Here is an 18,348-nt window from a genome sequence, read left to right on the forward strand (position 1 = left end):
AATAATAAAATTCAATTATAACACAAGTTCCTTTCATCTATCATTAATTTCTTGTGAAGAATCTCCACAATTTGCAAAAATCTTACAAAGACTGAAATTATTTGCCAATAAAATGGCATACATGCTTTAGACTTAAGAGGCCAAAAGGGTTCATTTTCTCATACTTTAACACAATTTTTTGATTGCAGTGGGCCTTTTTTCTATTTTGTAACAGGAAGTTTGCGTAAAATATACATTTTTGGGTAACAAAAGCATGGAGCAAAGACCCAAATTTAAGAACCATTCCGCGCCCCCATAATGGCCCATATGTGGGGTTATGCACGGTGAAATAGGCAGTTTTATAACCTGACATACTACTGTCTCAGAAAATATATTGTGTCGAACAAATTTAGACGCAGAAGAAAAATTCTGTCTTGCGGAATGATTTACTTTCAATATGTTAGTGGCCTTCGGTGCTGATGTAATTCTAGCATCCTGACTTTTCAGTACACTAGTGGGTGGGACAACAATCAATTTGATGGAGTAGGATAAGGGTAGTGTAAATACAGTGTCAGCAAAAATGGGAAAATCCTAATGGATGGTCAAGATCGAACCCGGTTTCCTAAAATGAATCCATTTTAATTTGCAGCTAAAAGCAAGAGAGCATTGATAAAATTTCACTGTTTATTGTTTAATTATAAAATTTGTATATTTAATTTGGTATTGAATTCATAATCTTCAGAAAACTTCTGAAATTATTTTTTAAAGTCTTATCTTGCTTATAGATCATTGATTTTAATGTAAATTGGATAGGTGTATCCAAAACAAGCAGAGTAAAGGATGCAATAGAAACTTGGCTGCTAAAGGTGCATTTGTTGGAATTAATTTTCATGATTTTCAAACCGATGATAAATGTAAAGCTATACTTTTATCATTGTAGATGTGTGACGTCCCATTTGTCTTTAGCTGACTGTGTACAGACGATTCAGGATGGGTAACTCCTCCTCTGGAAGAAAGGATTCCTTTGATGTCCATGGAGAAGGTACGTAAATGCTGTCAAAACGTGTTTTCTCCAACTCAATGGAACTGAGAAAATGCAAGTACTTAATAAAAAATATATGAGGATTTAAGATATTTAAGGTCATTTACTTCAGGAATCATTTAAAGCTTGTATGTTTAGCTACTAAGGAAGATCAGCCACAGGTTGTCCGTAGTCCATCTGTCATCTGTCCATCCCTTTGTCTGTCTGTAAACTTTTCATATTTTTGACCTCTCCAGAACCACTGGGCCAATTTCAACTAAACTTGCCAATAGGCATTCTTGGGTGAAGGGGACACAAGTTTATTCAAATGAAGGGCTACACCTTCATTCAAGGGGAGATGATTCAGAGAGAGTGAAAATTTGGTGGCATGTTTTATAAATCTTCACTAGAACCACTGTGCCAGGAAAGATGAAACTTATGGGGAAACATCCTCAGGTAGTGCAGATTCAAGTTTGTTCAAATCATGACCCCCGGGGTAGGGTTGGGCTACAAGAGACGATCAAAGTTTTACATAGAAATATATAGGAAATTCTTTAAAAATCTTCTTCTCAAGAACAGCAAGAATTTTTTTTACAAACAAAGGAAAGCCATGATTAGAAATATTTATGGAAGCATCCTTAATGTACATGTAGATTCATTTTTGTTCAAATCATGAGCCCCTGGGGTAGGCTGGGGCCACAGTTGATGAGCAAAGTTTTACATAGGAATACGTAGGAAAATCTCTTAAAAACTTTTTTTCAAGAACAGCAAAGCATTGATTGGATATAGAAGTATCCTCAGGAAGTGTATTAGAGTAAATTTGTTTAAAATATGACAATAGGGTGCTTTGCTGGCCAGGAGTAGGGGGGGATACCACAATGTAAGTTTAAATGTAAAGGTTAAAAAGGCACATGTAATCAAAGAAATATTCAAGCATTCTTAGTTAATGTAGACTCAGGTTTGTTCAAATCATACCCCTCCCCTTTAATGGTAAGTTGGAACCACCGGATTTAAAATTTTCAAAAATGAGCGGATTTCTGCTTTTTTCCCAGCCACAGTGCTCAGTTGAGCAATGTGACCCATGGGCCTCTTGTTCTCTTTACTCTTGAAAAATTGGGAAGATTGAGTCTTCAGATCACAAGAAACTGCTGGAGAATGTATTCTGCTTGTCACATAAGGAGCCATGTACAGTTGTCCAAATATCACAGTATTTATATAGAAGTTCTAAATAAGAGTAAGAGTACTGTGAATATCTTTAACCAATTCTATCATGTCTATTGTAACAAATATTTTCCTATATGAACACTTGCAGATGAGCTGATGGAATCTTTTATACCTATATAGATGATATTTTTTAAAACTTCTTCATGTAACTTGTTGTTTTAGTTTATATTATTTGCCACACAAAGAACCAAGACTCACATGTAGCTTTTCTTACTTATTTGCATGTATCTGTGCTGAATTGAGGCATTGATGAAAACTATTGGAGATGCCAGATTCCAGCTTAGGATTAATGGCAGCGAAATTGAATTAGGTTGGCCCACATAAATCAATGCAGTTTACTTAGAACTTCAGTGTGTTGAGTTTTACAAAGTGTATTTCAATCACCCATTGTTTATATTAACACTCGAAGGTTAGCATGTATCAAGATGCATCTTGCCAAAAGTTTGCTTTGGAAATGGAATCTGATACAGGGTGTGACAAAGTTCATACTTGGGTTATATTTCATGAGTTAGATAAAAAGTATTCTGCATTATAAAGACAAGTGTAAACAGTTCAATCATAGGAGTCAGTGTGCCTGGCTATTTTATTTATGATTTTTATGCCCCATTGTCAATATGCAGTCCATTCTATGTTTATCAAGTCTGACATGGTCCTTACATCTCTATGTCCATCACACTTTGCATTTAATTTAGCACAGTTTCAAAGAAACTATACAAGATATTTTTCTTCATATGCTAATGCATATTGGTGAGAGCTCTATATTGTACACTACACTGTACTTGCTTCAGTCTTATAGCTTCACCTTAAGGTCAAGATCTAGTAAATGAAGGATGCCTACAGATTTATCAAACTTGAGAAATAAATTCCTTTATTAATGCTTTACAACTTTAGCTTGATCAAATAAGGTGTTTCGGGGCATAATTTGTAGGTAAAAAAGATGAAATACTGCATTTTAATCTGTCATTTTCAATGAAAAATTAAGAAAACCAGTCATGAATATGGGAGTTTTTTAAGTATTCGGCAAAGGAAATGTATCCAGATTGCATACAGTCTCTCATGGCCGTGTTAGGAAAATCAAGACCGGATCGGAAAATTCTACCCCTGCAAAGCTATTTTGTATAAAAATTGCAAACGGTAATTAGTATGTTCATGGCCTCTTCTTTAAATCAATATAAAATTTAATATAGGTATCCGGTTTACTTTTCATATGATTTCAAATTGAATGACATGAAAATACCCTATTTCCTACATAATTCTACTAAAGCCGTAAAGTACGGGAAAAAGAAAGTTGAAATTGATTATGACGTCATAATGGATCTAGCACCAAAAAATTAGTCTCAAGTTATTTACTAGATCTTGACCTTAAATTACTTTTAACCTTGAACTGCTTGATACACGAGTTAATTCTCCTAAATAGTGTTTAGCACAGTTTCAGATTGGTACTTGAAGTTTTACATTAATGGTAAAAATAGAAAAACAGAAGAGTGACATTCTCAGGTTGTGTATAATGTGATTAAATCATGGTGGTTTGATGAGGCTGCAATTGGGTGATGAAATTTTACATGGGAATAAATATAAAGGATCTGTTGATGAAAAATAATATTAAAAGGTCACAGTTACTCAGGTGAGTGTCTTTGGCCCATGGCCCTCTTCTTTCTGTGAGATATATGACCATATGTGCTGTGGTCATGTCTAAGGTGTCTTAATTTCTGCATGCCTTTATCATAAGAAAATTGATTTATTGGACAAATAGGGAGATATCTTCTTATAGCTGGACTAAGAATTAGATTTGCAAAGACTTCATTTAGAAATTTATAAGGTAAAAGAGGAAACAAGATATAGCAGCCCAGACATTAACTAATGTTCAAATAATTAGTTAAGTATGCATGGATCTGTCAGTTATCTTATAAACAAAGTCCTAGAAATCTCGTTAGAGCAGTGGCGTAAATCAAAATTAATGTGTATGTAGAGAAAACAAGCTGGGGCTCTGACTCTGTCTCATGGATTATTCACAAATCATATTATCCGTAAATGTATGGATAAGTAGCTTGTATTGTAGGTAGGGTGAATGACTGCAAAAATTTTATCCTAAAAGGTCCTGTTTATGATATGAGCACACCATTTTCTTTTTGCCATTTGATTTTTATTCTATCTTATTTTGCAGTGAATTTTGACCATTTTCAAATTCTACGAGCTATCGGAAAAGGAAGTTTTGGAAAGGTAACATTATTTTGTATATTGACTGCATGGCAAGAAGATATTGAACTCCTCAAATAAAAAAGACACATTAAAGAAAACACAGAAGTCTTTTGGTTTGTTAAAGGCAAAAGTAAGATTTAATTACATGTATTGTATTTTTCTTCTGTGTTTTAACAATATAATAATAATATTAGTAATAGACATTTGTTAGCAACTTAGCATCACTGCATTAAATAAAAGACGATATTTCCTCTGATCAGAATAACTAGTGTAAAAGTCAACAAAGAGTGGATAAAATTTGCGTGGATATAGATATTGGATAAAATCCTAATGAATACATATTTAATAATATTCTAATGGATAGAATTGGATAAAATTATGAGTTAAAAAAAGTGATTAGATAAAATCCTAATAGATAGAGAATGATTAGTTAAATCCTAATGGATAAAGATTTGATAAAATGCTAACGCGGATAGAGATTTAAAAAAATCCTAATGGATAAAAATTAGGTAAAAAATCCTAGTGGGTAGAGATTGAATAAAATCCAGATTGAAAGAGATTAGGTAAAATCCTAATGGATAGAGATTAGATAAAATCCTAAAGGATAGAGATTATGTTAAATTCTAATGGACAGAGGTTGGATAAAATCCTAAAGGTTAGATATTAGGTAAAATCCTAATGGATATAGAGATTGGATAAAGTCTTAGACTAATAGAAAGAGATTGGATAAAATCCTAATGGGTAAGATTAGGTAAACTTCTAATGGATAGAGATTGGATAAAATTTTAATAGAAAGAGATTGGATAAAATCCTAATGGATAGAGATTGTTTAAAGTCCTAATGGACAGAGGTTGGATAAAATCCTAAAGAATAAATATTAAGGAAAATCCTAATGGACAGAGAATGTTTAAAATCCTAACGGATAGAGATTAGGTAAAATCCCAATGGATAGGGTAAAATCCTAATGATATTGAGAGTAATTGGATAATTGTTATTATTTGTTTGCATTTTGATGGATATAGATTGGATTAGTCCTAATTTATAGAGATTGGGAAATCCAAATGGATTGAGTGTAATTGGATAATTGTTTGTATCTGTTGGCATTTTGAAATTCACGGCTAACATACAATTTATTCATATACAACTTACTGTATTTTGCATGTTATAAGAAATTAAAAAAATAAAAATAAAGATAACAATGAGAGAGAATATTCCTGACATGGTGGATTTTAAATAGATCATTTCTGTTCCAATTAAAGTCTTTAACAGTTGATTGATTAAGTAAAGTTTAATTTACTAAGATTAATTTGTTTAGAAAATATACATTTACCTGGTAAAATGTAAAATGTTTTTTTCTAGGTATGCATTGTGCAGAAGAAAGACAACAAGAAAATGTATGCCATGAAATACATGAACAAGTCCATGTGCGTCAGAAAAGATGCCGTCCGCAATGTGTTCCGGGAGGTGGAGATTCTGTCAGCCCTGGACCACCCCTTCCTCGTCAACCTCTGGTACACGTTCCAAGATGAAGAGGACATGTTTATGGTCGTTGACCTACTTTTGGGAGGGGATCTAAGGTTTCACATTCAGCAGGAGGTTCAGTTTGACGAGAGTCACATCAAACTCTATGTGTGCGAGATTGCCTTGGCACTGGACTATCTAAGGAAGAAGTATATTATTCACAGGTATTGTAAAATATGAAATCATATCTTAGTTCTTTAAAGTCCTAATATAAGTCCTAACAGCATAAATTTTTATAAACAGAATGTACGTGTTTTCAAATTGTATTGCTTTCATCAGCTGTTATATATTGAAAGAAATTGTCAATTTAAAATTTTTTAAAAAGTTTCCAAAAGGATTGATTAATTAAACTTATATTACATGATGGTATTTTACTAGTACCATATTTGAACATTCCAGTGTACATATCGTATTTTTTTTCATTATCTAATAAGTAAAGGAATTGCATTTCAGTGGAACAAGGGTATACTTTTGTTAGCATCTTATTCCAATTTTAAAATTAAAGTTGATTCCAATATTATGAAACCATAGGTACACCTTTTGAACTAGTTCTGCATAGAGAATAGATAACCATTTGCTCAGAATTTCCCTTGACAAATCAAAAGACAAAGCTGCATGCCTTTTCCTGACAGCTTGATTAAGTATTGTTTAAGCTCATTCAATTAAGAAGTAATTTGAAAGTGTTAAGAGCCAATTACCCCCCAGTGTGTATACAGCCTTTTTAGGAGTGAAAATTCCCTGAGCTCACAGCTTTTTCCTCTGCAATACTGCTTGAATTCTTTTTTCTCAAACAGTAAATTAAATCTAATTCCTCAGCAGATTTAAGTTAAAAAGTCTAGTATTTTTTATACTACAAGTTTTATGCCAGAAAGAAAGTGTGTTCCAGAAATTGCCATGACATTTAAATTTTTAGTACTTAAAACAATTATCTTACGTTTTATGATTATTCTCCTCTCGTAAAGTAAAACTTCATTTCCCTTGGGTACATTAAGACGTACTTAATTCTGATGAAAAACTGACTGTTTGGAAAACTGTACCATATGATCAGAAACTAATTTTTGTGAAGTTTAATTCCCCCCCCCCCCCCCATTTTCATGGAATAAACATGTTAAGCATGCTTGCTATGTTTTACTGTATATATTTTTATATATGTATCATAATGACTTTTCTTTAAAATTACAGAGACATAAAGCCAGACAATATTTTATTGGATGAAGAAGGTAAACTTTAAAGAAGACTATACATTGTAATAAAAATATTTGACATCCTTTTATGCATGTCCATATGTTCTGCGAAGAATTTTTTTCCTTGTAAACTTGAGAAAAATTTGAGTTGCACAATTAAGTTATAAATCTAAATGGCTGTTACAGATCTAGAGCATCGATTTATGATCATGTAGAATTCTATCATGCTCTTTTAAAAGCCGGCATATTGCCTTGAAGTCATGCGTGACTGTTGCTAATGCATCCTCGAATGCTATAGACCTAAGCAGATTACTCCAGAGATGGGAATGCATAAGTTCATTGCATGATATTAATCTTAGATGGATGTTTTGCCTGATTTATTCTTTTTCCAAATTAGAGCTGAAAGATCAAGTGCAGAAATATCTCAGCATGCAATTTTAGTATTCACAATGGACATTTTTACCTCCAACCATAAAATCAAGGTCTTTCAAGCTTAAATCCCTAGTAGGTTACAAAATTATAGATTGCCATCATTTCAAACACCTAGAACTTGGCAGTTAAACTGACAAATCTTAATTTTTAGTAATGCAGTTTTAGATAGCTCTCAACAACATAAATTGTAAGCAAGCATTTTTAGGTCACCTGAGTAAACTCAGGTGACCTATTGCTATCCGTTTTCCTCCGTCGTCGTACATCGTGCGTGAACATTTTCAGCTTCTTCTCTCAAACCACAGAACCAATTTCAACCAAATTTAGCACATAGCATCTATTGGTGAAGGGGAATAAATTGTGAATTTCAAGATCCCTGCCGCCCTGGGGGCTGGGGGGTGGGGCAAAAACCACTAAAATTAGTGCAATCTTTAAAAATCTTCTTCTTTACTCCTGGACATCAAGCAGTCAAAGTGTTGGTGTAATTGTAATCAGCATTGAGTCCTTTACCAAAATGAGGAAATTCATGGCCCCAGGGTCAGGAATTCTAGTGCTAGGGCGGGGCTAAATAGGTTATATAGTGAAAATGCATTATTTCTTTGAAATTCTTTTTTTCTGCTCCTGGGCATTTAATAAACTAACCAAGTGCATAGTGAAGTTGAAAATGACTGCTTCTTCCAAAATTGTGAATCTAATGGCCCCAGGATCAGGTTCTATTGTGAGGGTGGGGTCATATAGATTATATAGTGAAAATGCATAAATTCTTTGAAATTCTTCTTTTCTGCTCCTGGGCATTAAATAAACTAACCAATCGCATAGTTAAGTAGAAAATGACTGCTTCTTCCAAAATTATAAATCAAATGGCGCCAGGGTCAGGGGTTCTTGTGGTAGAGTGGGGCTATATAGATTATATATTCTAATGCAATAGGTTTGTAAAACACGTTTTGATTGGCTAAAGTGATTTGTTTGAGGCAGTAAAACGAGCATTAATGAGAGTGAAAGCTCTCAATTGTGACGTCATAATAGAGCGACGCAAAACACAATGCTGCGTGACGTACTTCATATAATGAAACTCAACAAAATAATACGTAAACAACCAACAAAATGCATGGATTGCATTAGAATGGGAATAATGACTTCTCTTGCGACCAAAATTAACGGTGAACTTTATGGCTCCGCTTACGCGTCGCCGGTTCTAGTGCGACCGTTAAATCAGCATTAACGGTCGCAAATACCAAATTAGAAGATAGTTATTCCCTAAGTGAAAATGCATTATTTCTTTGAAATTCTTCTTCTCTGTTCGTGGGCATTAAATAAACTAACCAAATGCATAGTTAGGTTGAATAAGACTGCCTCTTCTCAAATTGTGAATTTCATGGCCCCAGGGTCAGGGGTTCTTAAGTTCGAGGGTGGGCCTATATAGATTATTTAGTGAAAATGCAAAAATTCTTTGAAATTCTTCTTCTCAGTTCGTGGGCATTAAATAAACTAACCAAGTGCCTAGCTATGTTGAATAAGGCTGTTTCTTCCAAAATTGTGAATTTCATGGCCCAAGGGTCAGGGATTCTAGTGCTAGGGTGGTGCTATATATTAGGTGATGTAGAAAAAAATGAATTATTTCTTTGAAAATCTTCTTCTTTGCTCCTGAGTATTTAATAAACTAACCAAGTACATAGTTATGTTGAATAAGGCTGCCTCTTCCAAAGTTGTGAATTTCATGGCCCCTGGGTTGAAGGTTCTGGTGTTAGGGTGGGGCTTTATTGATTATATAGTGAAAATGCATAAATTCTCTAAAATTCTTCTTTTCTGCACCTGGGTATTTGAACAATAAATTATGTACATAGTTATGAGGAGGAAGGATGCCTCTTTGAGATTTTTGAATTTCAGGGCTTCTTGTGTTGGGGCAGGGCTCTAATGTTTATATAGTGAAAATGCATGAATTCTTTGAAAATCTATTCCTTTGTTCCTGGGTATTATGCCAATGATCTTAGTATATATTTATGGGTTTATTTCCTGGCCCCTGGGACAGAGGTACTTGGGGGGTGTAATATATAGTCTGAAAATAATTTAATGCTTTGAAATCTGCACTTTGGTATTAATCAACAACTTGATGAAATAAAATCTATAAAATTTCCATAATTTTGAAAGATGTGGCCCCAGGGTCAGTGGTTACTGTGGGATGGGGTGAACAACTGTGGACCTGCCATACCACAAAAAGCCCTGACCCAGGTGCCCTGACATACACAAAAAGTGGAAATGCATTTTTTCTTTGTTACTCTGATCTACCTCTGGGTATTAAGTAACCAAAGTAAGCATGCTGAGTGTGCCTCTTTCAAAATTGTGAATTTCATGGCTTCTGGTTTAAAACATGAATCAAATTCAATTGTTGGAAAGTTGTTGCATGATACTCAGGTGACCTATAAGGCCCATGGGCCTTTTGTTACAATTTGTGATAACTGCCAGATTCTTTTCCCTAGCTAAATAATTTCAATCTGCTCTGCTTCTCATCTTTAGCCAAGATTTTCTGGTCTTCTTTACCACCCATCTTCCCTAGTTAAGGGTTCCTGGTGCAATCTGCCATCAATCTTTTCTATTCAAAAATTTCTAGTCTACTCTTCCCTATAACTTCTCTTAATGGTTGAGGGTTTTGATCCACTGTACTACCCATCTGCTGCAGTCAAAGGTTTCTGGCACAATCTGCCACCCATCTTCTGTCAAAACCTTCTGGTCTATTCTACCACCCACCTTCCATAGTCTAGAGCTTCTTGTCCATTCTGCAACCATCCATTTTTCTATCCAAGGGTTTATGGTCTAATCTTCCAGCTATGAGCTTCTCTAGCAAAGAGTTTTTGTTCTTATCTTCCACCCATCTTCCCTAGCGATGGGTATCTTTTGTGTTTTCTGTGACCCACCTTCTTTAGCCATGGGTTTCTGTACTGAACTTCCACCAACATCTCTCAAGCCAAAGGTTTTTGTTCCTCTCTGCTTACTATTGCCTCTTTCCAAGGGATTTGACTCCTTCTTTTCTTCTCTTAGCCTATACATGTAGTTACATGTAGTAGTTGTGGGAGCAGAGTGGAGCAAAAATCTGTTGTTAACTCTCATGATTTAATTGAATGAAGCATTAATTTCTAACCAGTTGTAAATTTGCAAAGTGTATTTGTGAAATATGACCAGAGTGGGTATTGAATTTCAGACCTGATATGCATTTATATAATGAATTTTTAAAGCAAAACAATATTTTCTACCATAAACTGTGTATTTGAATAATCAATATGATTCCAGAATAAAGAATTTTATCATTAGATTTGGAGCTTGGGAGATGAATTATTAATGATCGGATGTCAAGTTTCATGAAAATAGATTGAAATATTTGTTAGATGATAATATGCTGTCTGTCTTGGGAAGACAGGCCCAGTATAAGCCATAAATGGGACAGTGTGTTTTTCTAGAATTAAGATTCGGTGGTGGCAGTATTGATTGGACGACTCTCATTCCCTAGACATTTGACACCCCCCTTGAAGAGATGTAAAATGCTAAATTGACCGATTTCTGTTATTGAATGCGATTAATGTCTCACTGGTCTTTCTGTGCATGTTGCCTAGAAGAATGGGACAGAGCGATCCCTGTTCAGTAATCCAATCTTTTCCAACAGTTGATGAAATCTTCTAATTAGTTAAAATCCCCTAATTAGTTCACAGGTGTGAGTTGGGGATCATCAGATTTGATGAGAAACTCTGGGCTGTGAGATTCATCTTTTGCCTGCCCTTTTGACTCCTTGGTTTAATTTTAGATTTTCATTGATTGGAGGGAACTTGACATCAAATGAAATATGATCTACCAATTGATATAATTTCAGGCCATGTACATATAACAGACTTCAATATTGCGACAATGATAACAGACAACCAGCTAGCAACTTCCATGTCGGGGACCACTCCATACATGGGTAGGTTTTAAAGAGGCTATCACATGATCATTTGAATAAGCCCGGAAGTAAAAGAAATTTTTTTTTAAAAAATGCCACTGAAAAACGTTTTCTACTGCATTGATAACATGAAACTGTGTAATGAGATATTTTCCAAATAATACCGGTGTATATAATATATTGAACCCCGCGATATCTTGAGCCCGGGTTCAAAATATCGCTGCGAAATATTGACCCCCCCTATAAAATATTGAACCTGGGGTTCAAAATATTATGGCCATAAAATATTGAGTCCCCCCGCCCTTTTAATTTCAGAGGTAGGGGGTTCAAAATATTATGGCCATAAAATATCGATTCCCCTGCCCTTTTAATTTTACAGGGAGGGGGGTTCAAAATATTATGGCCATAAGATATCGAGTCCCCAACCCATTTAAATTTACAGGGAGGGGGGTTCAAAATATTATGGCCATATAATATTGAACCCCCCTGTCCTTTTAATTTAAGAGGGAGGGGGGGTTCAAAATATTATGGCCATAAAATATCGAGTCCCCTTCCCATTTAATTTTACAGGGAGGGGATTTCAAAATATTATGGCCATAAAATATTGAGTCCCCCTGCCATTTGAATGCATGAGGGAGGGGGTTCAAAATATTATGGCCATAAAATATTGAGTCCCCCTGCCTTTTAATTTCAGAGGTAGGGGGTTCAATATATTATGGCCATAAAATATCGAGTCCCCCTGCCATTTGAATTTACAGGGAGGGGGACTCAATATTTTATGGCCATAATATTTTGAACCCCCTCCCTCTTAAATTTAAAGGACAGGGGGGTTCAATATTTTATGGCCATAATATTTTGAACCCCCTCCCTGTAAAATTAAATGGGCAGGGGGACTCGATATTTTATGGCCATAATATTTTGAACCCCCCTCCCTGTAAAATTAAATGGGCAGGGGGACTCAATATTTTATGGCCATAATATTTTGAACCCCCTCCCTGTAAAATTAAATGGACAGGGGGACTCGATATTTAATGGCCATAATATTTTGAACCCCCCTCCCTGTAAAATTAAATGGGCAGGAAGACTCAATATTTTATGGCCATAATATTTTGAACCCCCTCCCCCATAAATTAAAAGGGCGGGGGACTTGATATTTTATAGTCATAATATTTTGAACTCCCCTCCCTGTAAAATTAAATGGGCAGGGGGACTAAATATTTTATGGCCATAATATTTTGAACCTCCTATCTTTGAAATGAAAAAGGTAGGGGTTCAATATTTTATAAGGGGGTTCAATATATCGCAGCGAAAAAGTGAACCCGGGTTCAAAATATTATGTGATATTTTGAACCTGGGTTCAATATATCGCAGTATCAAAATATTATGCTACACCCCGGGTAATAAAATGTATTTTGCAAAACTGTACGTTATCAGTTAACACATAAATTGTCAGTCAAGAATGCTTAAAGAAGAAATTTTAAATAAAAATCAGTCATCAGTCATTTTCTTATAAAATTAGAAATTCTGCATTTTTTTTTCTCATTTTGGGCACAAGAAAGATAAGATTTTCCCTGCAGGGTAAAGGCAGTATCTCAAAAATTGATATTTTATTGCATACTATGGAATGCCTATTTGTAAAAATAATTAGTAGACCAAAAAATTTTAATCCATGAAATCACAAATTTTTTGATACTTTTCCACTGATATTAAACATGACCGTGAATAAACAGAATGCAGTCAAAATGTGAAATATGGGCAATCTTTAGTTTTAAAGTTGAGCCATATATTTCAATTGTCAATTGACAGAATGAAGTTTGACTGACTGATATTTTTCAAATGATCAAATTTTCATTGAAAGCATTTGCTTTTCTGATAGATTTAGTATAATTATAACTTTTCTGTGTTTTTCAGCACCAGAAATCTTTGCCTGTGCTCTGGATGAGTGTCCTGGTTACAGCTTCGCAGTTGACTGGTGGTCGTTAGGGGTGTGTGCCTATGAGATGTTGAGGGGAAGGGTAGGTAACTCTGGGGAATTAGATATCCCAGCATACAACACCATTACAGAAGTTTTCATAATCATAAAGATCATCATTTGGTCTGTTCCTTTTTGTGTTCCTGTATAAAATATATTTTGGGAAATTTATATAACCTCTCCTTGTTAAAGATTCATGTATATATATTGAGTTCACTTGAAATTGAGAGAGGAACATTCCTCCTAGGTCTTTTTGTTAAAGATTCATGTATATTTTAAGTTCATTTGAGAGGAACGTTCCTCGCAGGTCTCCTTGTTAAATAATAAAGGATCCAAAAGTTTGAATTTTGAAGCTTTTATGTTGCAAAAATGACTGGAGGAGCTGCATGTTATGATATTGTTGCCTTAAATGGCTTCATATTTGAAATGTGAGGGTAAAAACAGGAATTTTGATTTTCCTTTTTGATTTGGATTGTGTTACATACATTACATATGAATTGATTTGACTTTTATCTGAATCTGATTTCCTGTGGAAGGAGAGAGAGAGGGAAGATTATCAATATTGCCCTTCACTTTTTTGAGACTTCATTAAAAAATAATCTCATGATATATTTATTTTCAACAAAAATGTTATTGTGTCAATGAATGGGAAAATGAAACAATAAATTATACCCCCTCATCTATAAATCATCTCAAGTTATCTTCAAGCAGATGGCAACTTTAAACCATACCCATTAAAAATGAATAAAAAAGCTGATAATCCTTAAAATATTGCAATCTTTTATTGCAGAAACTAGGAATCACTGTACAATTTTTCCCATCAGATTGATATCTCATTATGTTTCTGACTTGAGGCGGTGTCACAACTCAAAATCAAGAGTAATAGGACTTGGTTAAGAATTAAGGAACAAATGTTTGATTTTTTTTCTGGGTTAAACCTTTGTATTTTGGAGATTCAAGTGGTACCTATTCTGAACAAAGGTGTGGCAGCTAGGTTTAAATTGACAGTGACCAGATACATAAAACTCTGTGGTTGAGCACTTGCTAGTGCTTCAGGGGGTCAAGAGGGTCCGAATTCTAGTCTTGTCCATCACATTCTTCTCCCTTATTGGTTACTTTTGGTCTCACTCACCCCTTCCTCTTGAAGTGACCAGTGAAAGATCAACCAGGGAAGAGGCTGAATTAGGTTTTTGTGGGCAAAGACCTTTAAGGAGGGAGGGATGTGGCAGACAGACAGGTTTTTGGTAGAGCCCCTGGCTAGGTCTAAGGGTCCTGGGTTTGATTTCTGCTCTGGTGGGTAGCATTTTTCTTCCTGGGGTCTTTGGTAATGCTAATAGCCTATGTAATGTCCTGATCTTGAGCAGGAGTCAGATGGATAAGGTTTCAGGGATGGAAATTATGAAAAGTCTTGATTGTATCAAGTTGTGATGTACAGATTTTAGAAGTTCTCATTTGGAAAAAAGTCCTTCAATAAAGAAAAGGTGTATGGATAGCAAAATTGAGCAATTATACCCTTATGATTTGGCATATACTGTACACAGGGAAATTTTTGCCCCTTTCACCCTAGTCATTGTTGGGCAAATTTAAAATGGGGCAAATTCAAAGAACACAGCATTATTTCTTAAACAGAACTATGACCAGGCGAATTTAAAACAGCGCAAAATTGTTTGCAATTGTGAAAGGGTGAAAATAACATGGGGCGAAAATAAACCAATATACAGTTGTTATGTTTTACATGCAGCAGCTAATTTATCTGTTTTCCAATCATTTTGCTTAGAGGGGTAGTTATAGTCCCAAGTGCAGCAATATAGCTTGCGCTGTAGGAGAATGCACTCTTGCTTGCATAGCTTAATTACCAGTACTTTCCAAGAAATATTGTTTGCTATGTATTCTCAAACATGTTAAAACACTGTTTTATGCAAGGAAGACTTAGTTAAGAAAAGATAAGAGAAGATAATTATAATAATTAGATTTTTTTGTTCCTCAGAGAAAAAGGGAAAAAAAACAACATTCTCTCGTGATGGACAGAAACGAAGTTCATTAGGAGGCTAAAGGAAAGAGACACTTTAGGTCCTCTCATTGAAGCCCTCTCACACGACAGCCTCTCAAAGATTACGACACATTGATTAGACTAGTTTTCTTAGTCTAGAGATAAAACTGGAAGAGGAAATGTCTAAAAATCCTTGCCTTCTTGGGTCATTATTGATGGGGAAATTATTTGAAGAGTTCTTGGTTAATGATCAGAAAGTGCCGGTCTGAGGAAATTGTTTGCATCTTTATTTGACTTACAAATTAATGGCTGATGTTAATTAATGACCATAATTCACTGTCTTTTATTGGGGGAAGTGACAACTCAGCTGCTGGGAAATGTAAGGGTCAGATAGAAAAACTAATTTAGAACATGAAATATGCAAGGCGGTTTGCTGCTGCTGGTGGTTAGGGGGGGGGATAGGCTTGATCAAAAATGTGAGAGGGAATGTTATTAGGGTCTGGAGGAGGGGGTAAGGATCAGGTGCAGGCTATGGTCTCCCAGTTTCTCTTTTCCATAATGAATTCCTTTTGTATTATAAGTGAGAAATTCAAAATTCAATCCAATCAACCTCTTTATTTATACTGGATATTGAAAATACCTGTTAAAGATTGACCTCTGAAAATTCTGCTTCTTGGCATTTATTCCAAATTTTTCTCCTTTTTGCATCATCTTTAACTTTCAGTAAATGGGTATTTTTTAATATAAACTTTAATTACACTGGTTTGCTATATACTGTATACCCTTTTTTTTCACGTGTTGGAAATTTTGCGAAAAAGGGGTAGATTAGTACAGTTTTTATTTTGCGTAAGTTATTTTTTACGATTGAAGTTTTTTTTGTTTAAAATGGTAATGTCACATTATAGCTGACATAATTTCTGCATGTTTTATATTTTGCGAATTAAAAATGGTCGCAAAAAATGCAGAAAAATAGATCATTGGGAAAAAAAATGGATATACGGTATTTGGATTGCCATTTATGTATTATGCATGCTTGCAGACAAAACAGATATGAACAATAAAAATCACTCTCATCAAAACATGCTTTAAGTTATCAAATGTACATTAATATTTAAATTAAAACAATCAAATGTATTTCCAGCAATGAATTACAGATTAAAAGCTTGATTCTAACTTAAAAATGGAAACCATTTAAATAACTGAAAACTGCAGGATAGCCAATTAAGAAATAAACAACGTTATTCAGTGAACATGGCGTTATGAATAGCAATTGCTCATAATGCCATGTTCACTGAGTAATCGTTGTTTATTACTTATATTTGCATTCTTTGATTTTTAGGTCACCTGAGTAACTCAGGTGACCTATTGCTATCCGTTTTCGTCCGTCATCGTGCGTCGTGCGTCGTGTGTCGTGTGTTAACATTTGAACATTTTCGTCTTCTTCTCTGAAACCACTGAACCAATTTCAACCAAATTTGGTATACAGCATCTATGGGTGGAGGGGAACAAAAATTGTGAATTTCATGGTCCCCGCCCCCCAGGGGCCTGAGGGGTGGGGCCAAAACCACTAAAATTATTGCAATCTTTAAAAATCTTCTTCTTTACTCCTGGACATCAAGCAGGCAAACTGTTGGCATGAATGTAATGTGCATTGAGTCCTCTACCAAAATTGTGAAATTCATGGCCCCAGGGTCTGGGGTTCTAGTGCTAGGGCGGGGCTCTATAGATTATATAGTGAAAATGCATTATTTCTTTGAAAATCTTCTTCTCTGCTCCTGGGTATTAAATAAACTAACTAAGCACATAGTTATTATGAGCAAGAGTGCCTCTTCCAAAATTGTGAATTTTATGGCCCCAGGGTCAGGGGTTCTGGTGTTAGGGCGTGGCTCTATAGATTATATAGTGAAAATACATTATTTCTTTGAAAATTTTCTTCTCTGCTCCTGGGTATTTAATAAACTAACTAAGCACATAGTTATGATAAGCAAGAGTGCTTCTTCCAGATTTGTGAATTTTATGGCCCCAGGGTCAGGGGTTCTGGTGTTAGGGCGGGGCTCTATTGATTATATAGTGAAAATGCATTTATTCTTTGAAAATCTTCTTCTCTGCTCCTAGGGTATTAAATAAACTTACTAAGTACATAGTTATGATGAGCAAGAGTGCCTCTTCCAGATTTGTGAATTTTATGGCCCCAGGGTCAGGGGTTCTGGTGTTAGGGCGGGGCTCTATTGATTATATAGTGAAAATGCATTAATTCTTTGAAAATCTTCTTCTCTGCTTCTGGGTATTAAATAAACTAACTAAGCACATAGTTATGATGAGCAAGAGTGCCTCTTCCAGATTTGTGAATTTTATGGCCCCAGGATTAGGGGTTCTGGTGTTAGGGCGGGGCTCTACTGATTATATAGTGAAAATGCATTAATTCTTTGAAAATCTTCTTCTCTGCTTCTGGGTATTAAATAAACTAACTAAGCAATAGTTATGATGAGCAAGAGTGCCTCTTCCAAAATTGTGAATTTTATGGCCCCAGGATTAGGGGTTCTGGTGTTAGGGCGTGGCTCTATTGATTATATACTCAGTAGTAAAAATAAATTCTTTGAAAATATTTTCCTTTGCTTCTGGGTTTTATGCCAATATATTTATGATGAAGAAAGGTGCATCTAGCAAAGTGTTTTTTTTATGCCCCCAGGGTCAGGGAGGGGGGGGGTACATAGTCTGAAAATAAATGAATGCTTTGAAATCTGCTCTTTAGTATTAATCAACCATTTTATGATAAATTTGCAAAATTTTGAATATGTGGCCCATGGATCAGTGGTTCCTTTAGGGTGAGGTGCACAACTGGGTATAAAGTGGAAGTGCATTTTCTCTTTGTTACTCTGATATACCTCTGGGTATTAAGTA

General features: G+C 35.0%; 1 protein-coding gene across 1 annotated transcript in view; it reads left to right on the forward strand.

Moving 5' to 3' along the window:
* Positions 1–18,348, forward strand: part of LOC134270776 (serine/threonine-protein kinase 32B-like) — a 31,428-nt gene that overhangs the window by 3,610 nt on the left and 9,470 nt on the right. Inside the window, exons 2-7 of the mRNA XM_062753022.1 lie at positions 920–1,021; positions 4,389–4,444; positions 5,783–6,108; positions 7,127–7,164; positions 11,417–11,506; positions 13,397–13,500. Of these exons, the coding sequence (XP_062609006.1) occupies positions 970–1,021; positions 4,389–4,444; positions 5,783–6,108; positions 7,127–7,164; positions 11,417–11,506; positions 13,397–13,500 (666 nt within the window). The 5' untranslated portion in view covers positions 920–969. The remainder of the gene's footprint in view (positions 1–919; positions 1,022–4,388; positions 4,445–5,782; positions 6,109–7,126; positions 7,165–11,416; positions 11,507–13,396; positions 13,501–18,348) is intronic.

This window comes from Saccostrea cucullata, unplaced genomic scaffold (genome assembly GCF_032062105.1).
Source record: "Saccostrea cucullata isolate Sc308-1 unplaced genomic scaffold, CSIRO_AGI_Scuc_v1 ctg3809, whole genome shotgun sequence".
Taxonomy (NCBI): domain Eukaryota; kingdom Metazoa; phylum Mollusca; class Bivalvia; order Ostreida; family Ostreidae; genus Saccostrea; species Saccostrea cuccullata.